Raw genomic sequence first — 15,988 nt, forward strand, 5'->3', positions numbered from 1 at the left:
GATGACTTCACTTCTCTGTGCCTCAGTTACCTCATCTGTAAAATGGGGATTGACTGTGAGCCCCCCGTGGGACAACCTGATCACCTTGTAGCCTCCCCAGTGCTTAGAACAGTGCTTTGCACATAGTAAGTGCTTAATAAATGCCATTATTATTATTATAAGTGTCGGAGTCAGGATTAGAACCCACCTCCTCTGAGTCCTAAGCCTGGGCTCTTGCCACTAGGCCATGCTGCTAGTCAGTACCTTCTGTTTTGTTTTATTGTCTGTCTCCCCCTTCTAGGCTGTGAGCCTATTGTGGGGTAGGGGCCGTCTCTATGTGTTGCCAACTTGTACTTCCCAAGCGCTTAGTACAGTGCTCTGCACACAGTAAGCGCTCAGTAAATACAATTGAATGAATGAATGAATGAATGAGAAGTTGTGTAGCATGAAGCTTGTTAGGGGCCGGGAATGCATCTGCTAATTCTGTTGTACTGAACTCTCCCAAGTGCTTAGTACAGTACTTGTTTGGACAATACAGGTGAGAACGAGGCCCAGTGAGAAGGTTAGCGGTGGCAGAGGAGTGGAGGGTGCGGGCTGGGCTGGAGAAGGAGAGAGTAATAATAATAATAATAATAATAATAGCATTTATTAAGCACTTACTATGTGCAAAGCACTGTTCTAAGTGCTGGGGAGGTTACAAGGTGATCAGGTTGTCCCACAGGGGGCTCACAGTCTTTATCCCCATTTTACTGATGAGGTAACTGTGGCCCAGAGAAGTGAAGTGACTTGCCCAAAGTCACACAGCTGACAATTGGCAGAGCGGGATTTGAACCCATGACCTCTGACTCCAAAGCCCGGGCTCCTTCCACTGAGCCACGCTGCTTCGCATGAGCAGAAGGGAGGTGAGGTAGGAGGGGGCGAGGGGATGGAGAGCTCTGAAACCAATAGTGAGTTTTTGCGTCATACAGAGGTTCATTCTTTCATTCATTCAGTCGTATTTATTGAGCGCTTACTGTGTGCAGAGCACTGTACTAAGCGCTTGGGAAGTACAAGTTGGCAACACATAGAGACGGTCCCTACCCACCAGGGGGCTCACAGTCTAGAAGGGGGAGACAGAGAACAAAACAAAACATATTTACAAAATAAAATAAATAGAATAAATATGTACAAAGAAAATAGAGTAATAAATACGTACAAACATATGTACAGGTGCTGTGGGGAGGGGAAGGAGGTAAGGTGGGGGGGGGTGGAGAGGGGGAGGGGGAGAGGAAGGAGGGGGCTCAGTCTGGGAAGGCCTCCTGGAGGAGGTGGTTGATAGGCGACCACTGGAGATTTTTGAGGAGGGCAAGTGACATGCCCAGAGCGTTTCTCTGCAGAGCATCGTACTAAGCGTTTGGGACAGGACAGTTTCATCCCCCTCCAAATAAATGTCCGTTATTAGAAAAAGAGAATAGAGGCTACGTTCTTACTGGGCTAGGTCAGTCTAGCCCAGCGTTCCAGCTCTGACAGAGGCAACAGGAAGCTTGGAGGAAGAGGGTGATGATCGCTTGCTTTCTTTCCGACTGCATGATTAGTTAGGGATGAACCTTCTCCCAGCTTGAATCTTTTAGCAACCTCTCAAAATCAGTTAGAGATCTCAGCCCCTTTCATTCATTCAGTCGTATTTATTGAGCGCTTACTGTGTGCGGAGCACTGGACTAAGCCCCTTGTCCAAATCCTGCATCAGGCCTTGGGAATCAGCCATCTGGACTATTGCAGATAGCTTGGAAACAATATCGGGACATGAGCCGAGGCCTGTCTGAGAAGAATTCAAATCCATATGCTGTGAGCCCACTCTTTTAGACTGTGAGCCCACTGTTGGGTAGGGACTTTCTCTATATGTTGCCAGCTTGTAGTTCCCAAGTGCTTAGTACAGTGCTCTGCACACAGTAAGCGCTCAATAAATACAATTGATTGATATGCTCAGTATTTTCCTCTCCCCCTCTTCAAAGCCTTATTGAAGGTACAACTCCAAGAGACCTTCGCTGACCAAGCCTTCTTTTCCTTTTCTTCAACTGTCTTCTGTGCCACTCCCAGTCCCACAGCACTGATGTCCATATCTGTAATTTATTTACTTATATTAATGTCTGTCTCCCCCCTAGAATGGAAACGTGGTGGGCAGGGAATATTTTTGTTTTATTGTCCTTTTGTACTGTACTAAGCACAAGCCTTCTTTTCCTTTTCTTCAACTATCTTCTGTGCCACTCCCAGTCCCACAGCACTTATGTCCATATCTGTAATTTATTTTTTGCTTATATTAATGTCTGTCTCCCCCTCTAGACGGGAAACTCGTGGTGGGCACTGAATGTTTTTGTTTTATTGTCCTTTTGTACTCTCCCAAGCGCTTAGTACAGTGCTCTGCACGTTCATTCATTCAATCGTATTTATTGAGCGCTTACTGTGTGCAGAGCACTGTACTAAGCACAAGCCTTCTTTTCCTTTTCTTCAACTATCTTCTGTGCCACTCCCAGTCCCACAGCACTTATGTCCATATCTGTAATTTATTTACTTATATTAATGTCTGTCTCCCCCTCTAGACTGGAAACTCGTGGTGGGCAGGGGATGTTTTTATTTTATTCTTTTGTACTCTCCCAAGCGCTTAGTACAATGCTCTGCACGTTCATTCATTCATTCAATCGTATTTATTGAGCGCTTACTGTGTGCAGAGCACTGTACTAAGCGCTTGGGAAGTACAAGTTGGCAACAAATGTGCTCAATAAATACGATTAACTGACTGACTAGAATAGGCTCCTAAATGCTCTCTCTGTTTCCGAAGAAATGCGCATGTGCAAATGTGACATAGCAGCCTCTGTTTATGACTTCTCCCTTTTATCTCTTATTAGTTTTCTGGTTTTATTGTTTTTAATTTTGACTCCTGCTAAAGCAAATGCAATGTTCCTCATGTGTTTTCTTTTAGGTCCACCTCATTCACTTCACCGGGATGAGACCATAGTCATTGCCTTGGCTTCAGTCTCCGTCCTGGCTGTCTTGATTGCCGCCCTGTTCTTCGGGTACCGGATGCTGGGAGGTAAAACTTGAGTTTCCTTCCTCTTGTTGTCAGAACATTTTCCGTGTCATTTTTTGGAGTTAATAATAATGCTAATAATAATGGTATTTGTTAAGTACTTACCACGTGCCAGGCATTGTACTAAGCGCTTGGGTGGATACAAACTAATCAGGCTGGTCACAGCCCCCATCCCACTGGGCTCCCAATCCCCATTTTACAGACGAGGGAACTGAGGCCCAGAGAAGTGAAGTGACTTGCCCAAGGTCACACAGCAGACAAGGGGCGGAGCCAAGATTAGAACCCAGGTCCTCCGGCCTGGGCACTTTCCACCGGGCCACGCTGCTTCCCCTTCCCCTGGATTAATAATAATAAGAATAATGATGGCATTTATTAAGTGCTTACTATGTGCAACGCACTGTTCTAAGCGCTGGGGAGGTTACAAGGTGATCAGGTTGTCCCACGGGAGGCTCACAGTGTTAATCCCCATTTTACAGATGAGGTCACTGAGACACAGAGAAGTGAAGTGACTTGCCCAAAGTCTCACAGCTGACAATTGGCAGAGCAGGAATTTGAACCCATGACCTCTGACTCCAAAGCCCAGGTTCTTTCCACTGAGCCACGCTGCTTCTCAATTATAGGCAGTCTCAGTTCCCCCCGGCCTGGAATGGCCTCCCTCCACTCATCCGCCAAGCTAGTTCTCTTCCTCCCTTCAAAGCCCTACCGAGAGCTCACCTCCTCCAGGAAGCCTTCCCACACCGAGCCCCCTTTTTCCTCTCCTCCTCCCCATCCCCCCCCACCCTACCTCCTTCCCCTCCCCACAGCACCTGTATATATGTTTGTACAGATTTATTACTCTATTTATTTTACTCGTACATATTTACTATTCTATTTATTTTGTTAATGGTATGCATCTAGCCTTATTTGTATTTATTCTGATGACTTGACACCTGTCCACATGTTTTGTTTTGTTCTCCGTCTCCCCCTTCTAGTCTGTGAGCCCGTTGTTGTGTAGGGACCATCTCTATGTGTTCATTCATTCATTCATTCAATCGTATTTATTGAGCGCTTACTGTGTGCAGAGCACTGTACTAAGCACTTGGGAAGTCCAAGTTGGCAACATATAGAGACGGTCCCTACCCAGCAGTGGGCTCACAGTCTAGAAGGGGGAGACAGAGAACAAAACAAAACATATTAGCAAAATAAAATAAATAGAATAAACATGTAAAATTTAAATAAATAGAGTAATAAATCCGTACAAACATATATACAGGTGCTGTGGGGAGGGGAAGGAGGTAAGGCGGGGCGGATGGGGTGGGGGAGGAGGGGGAGAGGAAGGAGGGGGCTCAGTGTGGGAAGGCCTCTTGGAGGAGGTGAGCTCTCAGTAGGGCTTTGAAGGGAGGAAGAGAGCGAGCTTGGTGGATGTGCGGAGGGAGGCCATTCCGGGCCGGGGGAGGATGTGGTCCGGGGGTCGACGGCAGGACAGGCGAGAACGAGGCCTAATGGTGAGGAGATTAGCGGCAGAGGAGCGCAGGGTGTGGGCTGGGCTGGAGAAGGACAAAAGGGAGGTGAGGTAGGAGGGGGAGAGGGGATGGACAGCCTTGAAGCCCAGGGTGAGGAGTTTTTGCCTGATAATGTTGCCAACTTGTACTTCCCAACTGCTTAGTACAGTGCTGTGCACACAGTAAGCGCTCAGTAAATGCGCTTGAATGAATGAATGTTCTGAATCCCTCCAGGGGACCGTAAGCAAGGGCTGCACAGTATGAACATGATGGAGGCCGCCACCTCGGAGCCCTCTCTAGACCTGGATAACCTGAAGCTGTTGGAGGTAAGGCTCACGTAGCCGGTGCTGCTTGGACTCTTCAATTCCATCTTCTGGGCGGGAAATGTGTGTGTTAGATCGTAATAATGAAAATAATAATTGTGGTATTTGCTAAGAGCTTACTATGTGCCAGGCACTGTACTAAATGCAGGGGTAGATAATAATAATAGTAATAATAATGGCATTTGTTAAGCGCTTACTATATGCAAAGCACTGTTCTAAGCACTAGGGAGGATGCAAGGTGATCAGGTTGTCCCACGTGGGGCTCACAGTCCTAATCCCATTTTACAGATGAGGGAACTGAAGCCCGGAGAAGTTAAGTGACTTGCCCAAAGTCACACAGCGGACAATTGGCGGAGCCGGGATTTGAACCCATGACCTCTGACTCCCAAGCCCGGGCTCTTTCCTCTGAGCCACCATGCTTTTCTAATACAAGATAATAGGGTTGGACCCAGTCCCTGTCCCGCATAGGGCTCACAGTCTTAATCCCCATTTTACAGATGAGGGAACTGAGGCCCAGAGAAATGAAATGACTTGCCTAAGGTCACACAGCAGTCAAGTGGCGGAGCCGAGATTAAAACTCAGGTCCTTCTGACTCTCGGACCCGGGCTCTAGCTACTAGGCCACACTGCTTACCCACTGATAGTCTGTGAGCCTGCTGTTGGGTAGGGACCGTCTGTATATGTTGCCAACTTGTACTTCCCAAGCGCTTAGTACAGTGCTCTGCACATAGTAAGCGCTTAATAAATACGATTGAACGAATGAGTGAATATCTGTGTTTAGATACAGGGAAGTGGCTCTGTTTCAGGGGGCCAAGGTGCACCCTTTTTGTTAGACTGTCTGCAAAGGAGAAATGGGGGCAGAGAGTGAACGCAGCCCCCCGAAGCAGTTTAGACGGGAATGGAAGAAGTGGGGGCTGGTTGCTACTTTAGAGCGCTCAATAAATACGATTGATGATGATGATGAGAGGACAGGGGGATCCAGAGAGGTTTCTTTTCAGTAGAGGGGAGAATCCATCATCTGGAAAACCCGGGGGCTAGCTCTAAAGGCTGGGAAAAAGTTGAACATGGGAGTTAAAATAAGGAGAATCAATCAAACAGTGGCATTTTTCGAGTGCTGACTGTACTAAGCGCTTGGGAGAAAACAATACGACAGTTTGTAGATACGCTTCCTGCCCACAAGGAACTTACAGTCTAGAGGGGGAGACAGGCATTAATATGAGTGAATAAATTATGGCTGTGTAAATAAGGACCGTGGAAGTGAAGGTGGGGTGGATATCATGGGCTTAAAGGGTACAGATCTAAGTGTAGTGGCGATGCAGAACGGAGAGGGAGTAGGGAAAGAGAGGGCTTAGTCGGGAAAAGCCGTTTGGAGAAGAGATTTTAATAAGGGAAGGTGGGGAGAGCAGCTGTCCATCGGGTATTCATTCATTCAGTGGTATTTATTGAGTGCTTACTGTGTGCAGAGCACTGGACTAAGCGCTTGTATGAAGGAGGGAGGGAGTTCCAGGCCAGAGGCAGGACGTGGGCGAGAGGTCGACAGCGAGGGGGACCAGATGGAGGCACAGCGAGTAGGTGGGCATTAGAGGAACCAAGCGTGCGGATGGGGTTGTCGTGGGAAATCAGTGAGAAGCAGTGTGGCTCAGTGGAAAGAGTGCGGGCTTTGGAGTCAGAGGTCATGGGTTCAAATCCCAGCTCTGCCAAATGTCAGCTGTGTGACTTTGGGCAAGTCACTTAACTTCTCTGTGCCTCAGTTACCTCATCTGTAAAATGGGGATTAAGACTGTGAGCCCCACGTGGGACAACCTGATCACCCTGTAACCTCCCCAGCGCTTAGAACAGTGCTTTGCACATAGTAAGCGCTTAATAAATGCCATTATTAAATCATTAAATCAACGGGTTGAGGTTAGAGGGGGCAAGTGGATTGAGTGTTTCAAAGTCAGCAATAAGAACATTGGAGTCTCCCAAGCACAGTAATACAGTACGGTAAGCACTCAATAAATAGGATTGATTGATGTCTATTTCCATCCACCACGCAGGATGGGTGTCAGACATCCCAGGAAAACAAGGCGACTCTGTCATCGTGTACCGTATCTGACTTAAACGCCCCGATGTCTTTCCACTTTTCCCAGCTGATTGGCCGAGGCCGATACGGAGCCGTTTACAAAGGTTCCTTGGATGAGCGTCCGGTGGCCGTCAAGGTGTTTTCCTTCGCTAACCGTCAGAACTTCGTCAATGAAAGGAACATCTACAGAGTTCCCCTGATGGATCACGACAACATCGCTCGCTTCATTGTTGGGGACGAGAGATTCACGTCGGATGCCCGCATGGAGTATTTGTTGGTCATGGAATACTATCCCAATGTAAGTACTTTCCTGTGGGCAGGGAACGGGTCTCCCGACTCGGATGTATTGTACTCTCCCAAGCACACAGCCCTCCACAAAACACCACTGACTGATAAAGAAATGGGCAGAGGCAAAATTTGAATTTTAAAAGCTCCCCCAATTTATAATTTTATTTCTCAGCCCTTTAAATAAAGGAAAACTTTCTGGCTGGAAAGAGTAGACAGCTTCTCGGGGGGAATAATAATTACAGGGATGATGGTGTTCCATTCAGTCATATTTATTGAGTGTTTGTTGTGTGCAGAGCACTGTACTAAGTGCTTGGGAAGTACAGTTCAGCAACAGATAGAGACAGTCAATCAATCAATCGTATTTATTGAGCGCTTACTGTGTGCAGAGCACTGTACTAAGCGCTTGGGAAGTACAAGTCGTCAACACAACACACACAACACAGTCCCTATCCAACAACGGGCTCACAGTCTAGAAAGGGGGAGACAGACATCAAAACAAGTAAACAGGCAACAGTAGCATCATTTTAAGTAGGTAGAATTATAGATATATACACATAATTAATACAAATAGAGTTATACATATGTATGTATATACACAAGAGCAGTGGGGCGGGGAGGGGGTAGAAAAATGGGAGCGAGTTGGGGTGATGGGGAGGAGAGGGAAGCAGAGGAAAAGGGGGGCTTAGTCTGGGAAGGCCTCCTGGAGGAGGTGAGGTTTTGTTAAGCGCTTACTATGTGCCAGGCGCTGTACGAAGCACTGAGGTAGCTACAAGGTCATCAAATTGGACATAGACCCCGTCCCTCTTACAGTCTAAAGCTTACAGTCTAAGTGGGAGGGAGAATGGGAATCAACAAATCCCCATTTTACCAATGAGGAAACTGAGGCACAGAGAAGTTATGACTTGCCCCCGAGTCACACAGCAGGCAGGTGGCTGAATCAGGAATAAAGCCAAGGAGCCCTGATTCCCAGGTCTGTGCCCTTCCCATATCCCACAGTCTTAGGGGATTAAGACTGTCAGCCCCCCATGGGACAACTTGATCACCTTGTAACCTCCCCAGCGCTTAGGACAGTGCTTTGCACATAGTAAGCGCTTAATAAATGCCATCATTATAGAGAAGCAGCGTGGCTCAGTGGAAAGAGCACGGGCTTTGGAGTCAGTGGTCATGGGTTCAAATCCTGGCTCCACCAATTGTCAGCTGTGTGACTTTGGGCAAGTCACTTAACTTCTCTGCGCCTCAGTTACCTCATCTATAAAATCATCAATCATATTTATTGAGCGCTTACTATGTGCAGAGCACTGTACTAAGCGCTTGGGAAGTACAAATTGGCAACAAATAGAGACAGTCCCTACCCGACAGTGGGCTCACAGTCTAAAAGGGGGAGACAGAGAAACATACCAAACATACTAACAAAATGACTGTGAGCCCCCCGTGGGACAACCTGATCACCTTGTAACCTCCCCAGCGCTTAGAACAGTGCTTTGCACATAGTAAACGCTTAATAAATGCTATTATTATTATATCGTAGTAGCCTCATTCTTGGACTTGATTCAGAAGGACCTGTGTTCTAATCCTGGCGTCGCCACTTGTCCATTCTGTGACCTTGGACAAGTCACTTCCCTTCTCTGGGCCTCCATTACCTCATCTGTAAAATGGGGATGGAGACTGCGAGCCCCATATGGGTCAGGGACTATGTCCAACCCGATTTCCTTGTACCGATCCCTGTGCTTATTACAATGCCTGGCGCATAATAGCCATTTCACAAATACCACAATTGTTATTATTATGTGATAGTGGGAGTGTCTGCAAAACAGTGTGTGACTGTGTACTTGTGTGTCCCTATTCAGGGCTCTGTACATGCAGATTTAATTCATTAGTTAAACCAAAAAAAAACAAACCCTCGGGTCAGGGCCAGTACTCTTTGTCTTTGTGGGCTGATTTGTTTTAATTGTTTGTTTACCCACTTGACTTTTGTTTGATCTTTTATTCTCAGTGCCAGGCTCCTTTCCAATTCAGTGTATGCTACCTGTTTGTCAATATTGATTCTTTTTCACTTTGTCACTTCAAGTAAATGAGAATGTGACATCTGTGTGCAGTGTTTGTTAACGCTAGATGTTAACATAAATAAAAAATTTTTGGTGCTATAAAAATTATAAAAATTTCATTTTTGAAAGTTCAAATGACTAAAAATGATGTCCTTTGAGTTTTTATTCATTTCAGTGATTTGGACATACTTGTTTTTCTTCTAATCCCCGCATGTGTTAAGGTTAAAAAAGTATGCTCACATGCATCAAGCGCTTAGTACAGTGCTCTGCACATAGTAAGCGCTCAATAAATACGATTGATGATTGATGATCATTTTATTTTCTGTTTGTTGAGTAATAGTATGAAGCATTTCCAGCTAAACTTCTGTTGAAGATTTATCCGAGTAGCTGAAACATTTTCATTATTCCATATTCTTGATAGGTGAAAGAGCCTCAAGACCCACCCAAATATATATAAATATATATCTGTAAGCAGCTTTTTTTTCTAAGTTTCCAGACTTCATAAACCACTCCAAGAAACTGCCTGTAGTATTTGGTTTGTGCAGTCTGGAAACTTATTTTTAAAAGCTGCTTTTTCTCCGTATAGTCTTCATTTTATGCCCTATGGCAAGGAAGAGTGTGTTTTGTCTCCGGATCAGCTCGTCTGGGAAAGCATTTCTCTTATTGCTCTGCACATAGTAAGCGCTTAACGAATGCCATCATTATTATTATTATTCCTTGTATTTCTAAATGCACTGAATTCTTTTATAGCACTTGCTTTTATTATTCTTTTTGTACCGATTCCTGTGAGAGGATTAAGGAACATTCTTCCCATTCAGCGCCCGTGTCTGGATACACCACCGTGATGGAAGAAACCGTTTTGCTTAAGCTCACGGCATGAATACTATTTTGAGTTTTCTGTAACGGGAAGTTCTACAGGACCACAGTTTCCTCATTATAGTAGGACAGACTTGTCCGTCTAACGTAAGCGGTCCGTTTCCTGGAACAAAAAGGGCAGAAGGGAAAAGAGCTAACTGTTCCATGTCCATTCACTCAGTGATTTCAGAAATGCTGTAATAGAATCAAAAGACATTGCCCCTTCCTTAATCCTTGGGTTTCTATGTCACCTTTTAAAATTTGCTCTCTCGCCCTCATTCTTCTGGCTAACTCATTTATTTCCTGAAGAAAGTCTCTGAGGAGAAAGATCATTTTACCTTGAGGGATCTTGCCTGGCTTTTTGAAACGCTCCCTCCTAAGCATCTTCAAACGTACTTTAAAAGTTGGAAAAGCAGAGTTAGGAAATTCTGACCTTTGCCAACCATGTAGAGATTAATTGGCTTCCCCCTTTCCATAGCTGAAACTGAATTTCTTGGGTTTTGTTCTGTCCCCAGGGATCTTTGTGCAAGTATTTGAGTCTCCACACAAGTGACTGGGTAAGCTCTTGCCGTTTAGCCCATTCAGTGACCCGAGGCCTGGCGTACCTTCACACTGAATTACCACGAGGAGGTAAGATTGGCGCTGACAAGGCTTCTGGAAAAAAGAGCTGGGCATGGTGTTACTTTGTAGGAAATCATCAGTCGTATTTATTGAGCGCTTACTGTGTGCAGAGCACTGTACTAAGCGCTGGGAAATACAAGTTGGCAACATAAAATATACTATGTATAGGCCCATAGCCAGACTGTATGCTCATTGTGGGCAGGGAATGTGTGGGTTATATTGTACTCTTCCAAGCACTTAGTACAGGCTTACAGTCTGAGCCTGTAAGTGCTCAATAAATGCAGTCGACTCCTCCAAGAAGCCTTCCCTGACCAAGCCCTCCTTTCCTCTTCTCCCATTCCCTTCTGCATCGCCGTGACCTGCTCCCTTTATTCGTCCCCCTTCCCAGGCCCCCAGCACTTTATATATCTGTACATTTTATTTATTTGTATTAATCTGTCTCCCCCTCCAGATAGTAAGCTTGTTTTGGGCAGAAATGTGTCTGTGATATTGTTAAATTGTACTCTCCCAAGGGTACAGTGTTCTGCACACAGTAAGCGCTCAATAAGTCCGATTGACTGACTGATTGACTGACGGGCACTGTACTAAGCTCTGGGGGAGAGTCACGCTAATTGGGTTGGACACAGTCCCTGCCCACATGAGGCTCACAGTCTTCATCCCCATTTTACTGATGAAGTAACTGAGACCTAGAGAATAATAAGAAGAATAATGGTATTTGTTAAGCCTTCCCAGACTGAGCCTCTTCCCTCCTCTCCCCCTCGTCCCCCTCTCCATCCCCCCATCTTACCTCCTTCCCTTCCCCACAGCACCTGTATATATGTATATATGTTTGTACATATTTATTACTCCATCTATTTTACTTGTACATATCTATTCTATTTATTTTATTTTGTTAGTATGTTTGGTTTTGTTCTCTGTCTCCCCCTTTTAGACTGTGAGCCCACTGTTGGGTAGGGACTGTCTCTAGATGTTGCCAACTTGTACTTCCCAAGCGCTTAGTACAGTGCTCTGCACAAAGTAAGCGCTCAATAAATATGATTGATTGATTGATTGATTAAGCGCTTACTATGTGCCAAGCAATGTTCTAAGCAGTGGGGTAGTTACAAGGTAATCTGGTTGTCCCACATGGGGCACACAGTCGTAATCCCACAGATGAGGTAATGGCGGATGGAGAAGTGAAGTGGCTTGCCCAAGGTCACAAACAGACCTGTGGCGGAGCTGGGATTAGGACCCAGGTCCTCTGTCTCCCAGGCCCGGCCTCTTTCCACTAGTCCATGTGAGAGACGGCTCTTGCTCAGTGGAAAGAGCCCGGACTTTGGAGTCAGAGGTCATGGGTTCAAATCCCGGCTCTGCCAATTGTCAGCTGGGTGACTTTGGGCAAGTCACTTCACTTCTCTGTGCCTCAGTTACCTCATCTGTAAAATGGGGATTAAGACTGTGAGCCCCCCGTGGGACAACCTGATCACCTTGTAACTTCCCCAGCGCTTAAAACAGTGCTTTGCATCTAGTAAGCGCTTAATAAATGCCATCATCATCATTATTATTATTATTATTATTAATGGAAGAGGGTATATTACAGGTGGTGGGTTTCAGTGCTCTTTGGGCCTACTGAAAGAATGTAATGGGGAGGAGTTCCGGGGGGGCAACAGGTTGGACCAGAGAGAGGATGAAGTGAAAGATGTGCATGCGTGGCAGACATTCCTTCACATAATAGTAATAATAATAATGGCATTTATTAAGTGCTTACTATGTGCAAAGCACCCTTCTAAGCGCTGGGGAGGTTACAAGGTGATCAGGTTGTCCCACATGGGGCTCACAGTCTTACTCCCCATTTTACAGATGAGGTAACTGAGACACAGAGAAGTTAAGCAACTTGCCCAAAGTCACACAGCCGACAAGTGGTGGAGCCGGGATTTGAACCCCTGACCTCTGACTCCAAAGCCCGGGCTCTTTCCACTGAGCCAAGCTGCTTCTCTATGCACATATCCATCTGTAACTGAATTTCACATCTCTTGCCTGTAAGCTCCGTGTGGGCAGGGATTTTGTTTCTTGTAATGTACTCTCCCAAGTGCTCAGCACACAGTAAGCACGCTACAAACACTATTGATGGATCGATTTTCCCTCCCTTTACTCTGCTCCTCTCTTCTCTGTCACCCCAGCAGTTCAGCATCAACTATACCCTAAGCACTTAAGTATTCACAACCGTCCTTAGCACTTCTCTGCCTATCTTACTCATGCTATTACTTTAATAATAATAATGTTAGTATTTGTTAAGCGCTTACTATGTGCCAAGCACTGTTCTAAGCGCTGAGGGAGATACAAGGTAATCAGGTTGTCCCCCACAGGGCTCACAGTCTTCATCCCCATTTTACAGATGAGGTAACTGAGGCACAGAGAAGTGAAGTGACTTGCCCACAGTCACACACAGCTGACAATCGGCGGAGCCAGGATTTGAACCCCTGACCTCTGACTCCAAAGCCCGGGCTCTTTCCACTGAGCCACGCTGCTTCTCTAATACTGTCTCCCCCTCTAGACTGCAAGTTCATTATGGGCAGGGAACGTGTCTGCTAATTCTGTCATACTCTCCCAAGTGCTTAGTAGCTTGCTCAGGAGAAGCAGCGTGGCTCAGTGGAAAGAGCCCGGGCTTTGGAGTCAGAGGTCATGGGTTCAAATCCCGGCTCCGCCAATTGTCAGCTGTGTGACTGTGGGCAAGTCACTTAACATCTCTGGGCTTCAGTGACCTCATCTGTAAAATGGGGATTAAGGCTGTGAGCCCCCCGTGGGACAACCTGATCACCTTGTATCCTCCCCAGCGCTTAGAACAGTGCTTTTCATTCATTCATTCAGCCATATTTATTGAGCGCTTACTGTGTGCAGAGCACTATACTAAGCACTTGGGAAGTACAAGTTGGCACATAGTAAGCGCTTAATAAATGCCATCATTATTATTAGTAATAATCTAATCCGTCACCAAAACCTGCCGGTCTCACCTCCGCAACATCGCCAAGATCCGCCCTTTCCTCTCCATCCAAACCGTTACCCTGCTGGTTCAAGCTCTCATCCTATCCCAACTGGATTACTACATCAGCCTCCTCTCCGATCTTCCATCTCCTGACTCTTCCCACTTCAATCTATACTTCACGCTGCTGCCCGGATCATCTTTGTGCAGAAACGCTCTGGGCATGTTACTCCCCTCCTCAAAAGTCTCCAGTGGCTACCAAACAACCTACGCATCAGGCAAAAACTCCTCACCCTGGGCTTCAAGGCTGTCCATCACCTCGCCCCTTCCTACCTCACCTCCCTTCTGTCCTTCTCCAGCCCAGCCCGCACCCTCCGCTCCTCTGCTGCTAATCCCCTCACCATGCCTCGTTCTCGCCTGTCCCGCCATCCACCCCCGGGCCCACGTCATCCCCCTGGCCCGGAATGGCCTCCCTCTGCCCATCCGCCAAGCTCGCTCTCTTCCTCCCTTCAAAGCCCTACTGAGAGCTCACCTCCTCCAGGAGGCCTTCCCACACTAAGCCCCCTCCCCATCCCCCCCCGCCCGACCTCCTTCCCCTCCCCACAGCACCTGTATATATGTTTGTACAGATTTATTACTCTATTTATTTTACTTGTACTTATTTACTATTCTATTTATTTCATTCTGTGAATATGTTTTGTTTTGTTGTCCGTCTCCCCCTTCTAGACTGTGAGCCCGCTGTTGGGTAGGGACCGTCTCTGTATGTTGCCAACTTGTACTTCCCAAGCACTTAGTACAGTGCTCTGCACACAGTAAGCGCTCAAGAAATGCGATTGAATGAATGAATGAATGAATAAATGCTATCATTATTATTATTACACTATAACAGTAAACACACAAGTTGCCAACTTGTACTTCCCAAGCCTTAGTACAGTGCTCTGCACACAGTAAGCGCTCAAGAAATACGATTGAATGAATGAATGAATGAATAAATGCTATCATTATTATTATTACACTATAACAGTAAACACACAAGTTGCCAACTTGTACTTCCCAAGCGCTTAGTACAGTGCTCTGCACACAGTAAGCGCTCAAGAAATATGATTGAATGAATGAATGAATGAATAAATGCTATCATTATTATTATTACACTATAACAGTAAACACACAAGTTGCCAACTTGTACTTCCCAAGCCTTAGTACAGTGCTCTGCACACAGTAAGCGCTCAAGAAATACGATTGAATGAATGAATGAATGAATAAATGCTATCGTTATTATTATTACACTGTAACAATAAACACACAAGTTGCCAACTTGTACTTCCCAAGCGCTTAGTACAGTGCTCTCCACATAGCAAGCACTCAATGAATACCACTGATTGATTGGTAGCCCACAGAGACATTCGTCCGGGGTAAAGCTGGGAAATCTCTCCCCAGGGAGATTTTTCTTGTCAAAGTCAAAGGGGTAGGCTACCTGACTTCTGTGGGACTCTTTCCACCCTATGGTGGTAAATAAGAGACTCAGCCATCAATAAATCAGTCTTATTTATTGAGCACTTATTGGGTGCAGAGCTCTGTACTAAGTGCTTGGAAGAGTTGTCGATGTGGTATAATCAATCAATCAATCAATCGTATTTATTGAGTGCTTACTGTGTGCAGAGCACTGTACTAAGCGCTTGGGAAGTACAAGTTGGCAACATATAGAGACAGTCCCTACCCAACAGTGGGCTCACAGTCTAGAAGGGGGAGACAGAGAACGAAACCAAACATATTAACAAAATAAAATAAATAGAATAGATACGTACAAGTAGAATAAATAGAGTAATAAATATGTACAAACATATATACATATATACAGGTGCTGTGGGGAAGGGAAGGAGGTAAGACGGGGGGATGGCGAGGGGGGTGGGGGGAGAGGAAGGAGGGGGCTCAGTCTAATATAATAATATTATATCAGTCAATATAATAATAATTGTGGTATTTGTTACATGCTTACTATGTGCCAAGCCCCGTACTAAGTGCTGGGGTAGATACAAGATAATCACGTCTCACATGGGGCCTCACAGTCTAAGCAGAAGGAAGAACAGGTCTTGAATCCCCATTTTGCAGATGAGGAATCTGAGGCACAAAGGAGCGATGTGACCTGCCCTAGGTCACACAGCGGACAAGTGGGAGAGCTGGCAGTCGAACCCAGGTCCTCTGATTCCCAGGCCTGTTCGCTTTCTACTAGGCCACACTGCTTCTCTACAAAAGCGCAGTATGTTGTAAATTCTTTATATTAATGTCTGTCTCCCCCTCTAGACTGTCAGCTC

General features: G+C 45.9%; 1 protein-coding gene across 1 annotated transcript in view; it reads left to right on the forward strand.

Annotated features, from left to right (window-relative positions):
- BMPR2 (bone morphogenetic protein receptor type 2) overlaps nucleotides 1–15,988 on the forward strand; it is a 292,094-nt gene that overhangs the window by 236,268 nt on the left and 39,838 nt on the right. Inside the window, exons 4-7 of the mRNA XM_038749003.1 lie at nucleotides 2,936–3,046; nucleotides 4,759–4,850; nucleotides 6,976–7,206; nucleotides 10,612–10,726. Of these exons, the coding sequence (XP_038604931.1) occupies nucleotides 2,936–3,046; nucleotides 4,759–4,850; nucleotides 6,976–7,206; nucleotides 10,612–10,726 (549 nt within the window). The remainder of the gene's footprint in view (nucleotides 1–2,935; nucleotides 3,047–4,758; nucleotides 4,851–6,975; nucleotides 7,207–10,611; nucleotides 10,727–15,988) is intronic.

Source organism: Tachyglossus aculeatus, chromosome 7 (genome assembly GCF_015852505.1).
Source record: "Tachyglossus aculeatus isolate mTacAcu1 chromosome 7, mTacAcu1.pri, whole genome shotgun sequence".
Lineage (NCBI taxonomy): Eukaryota > Metazoa > Chordata > Mammalia > Monotremata > Tachyglossidae > Tachyglossus > Tachyglossus aculeatus.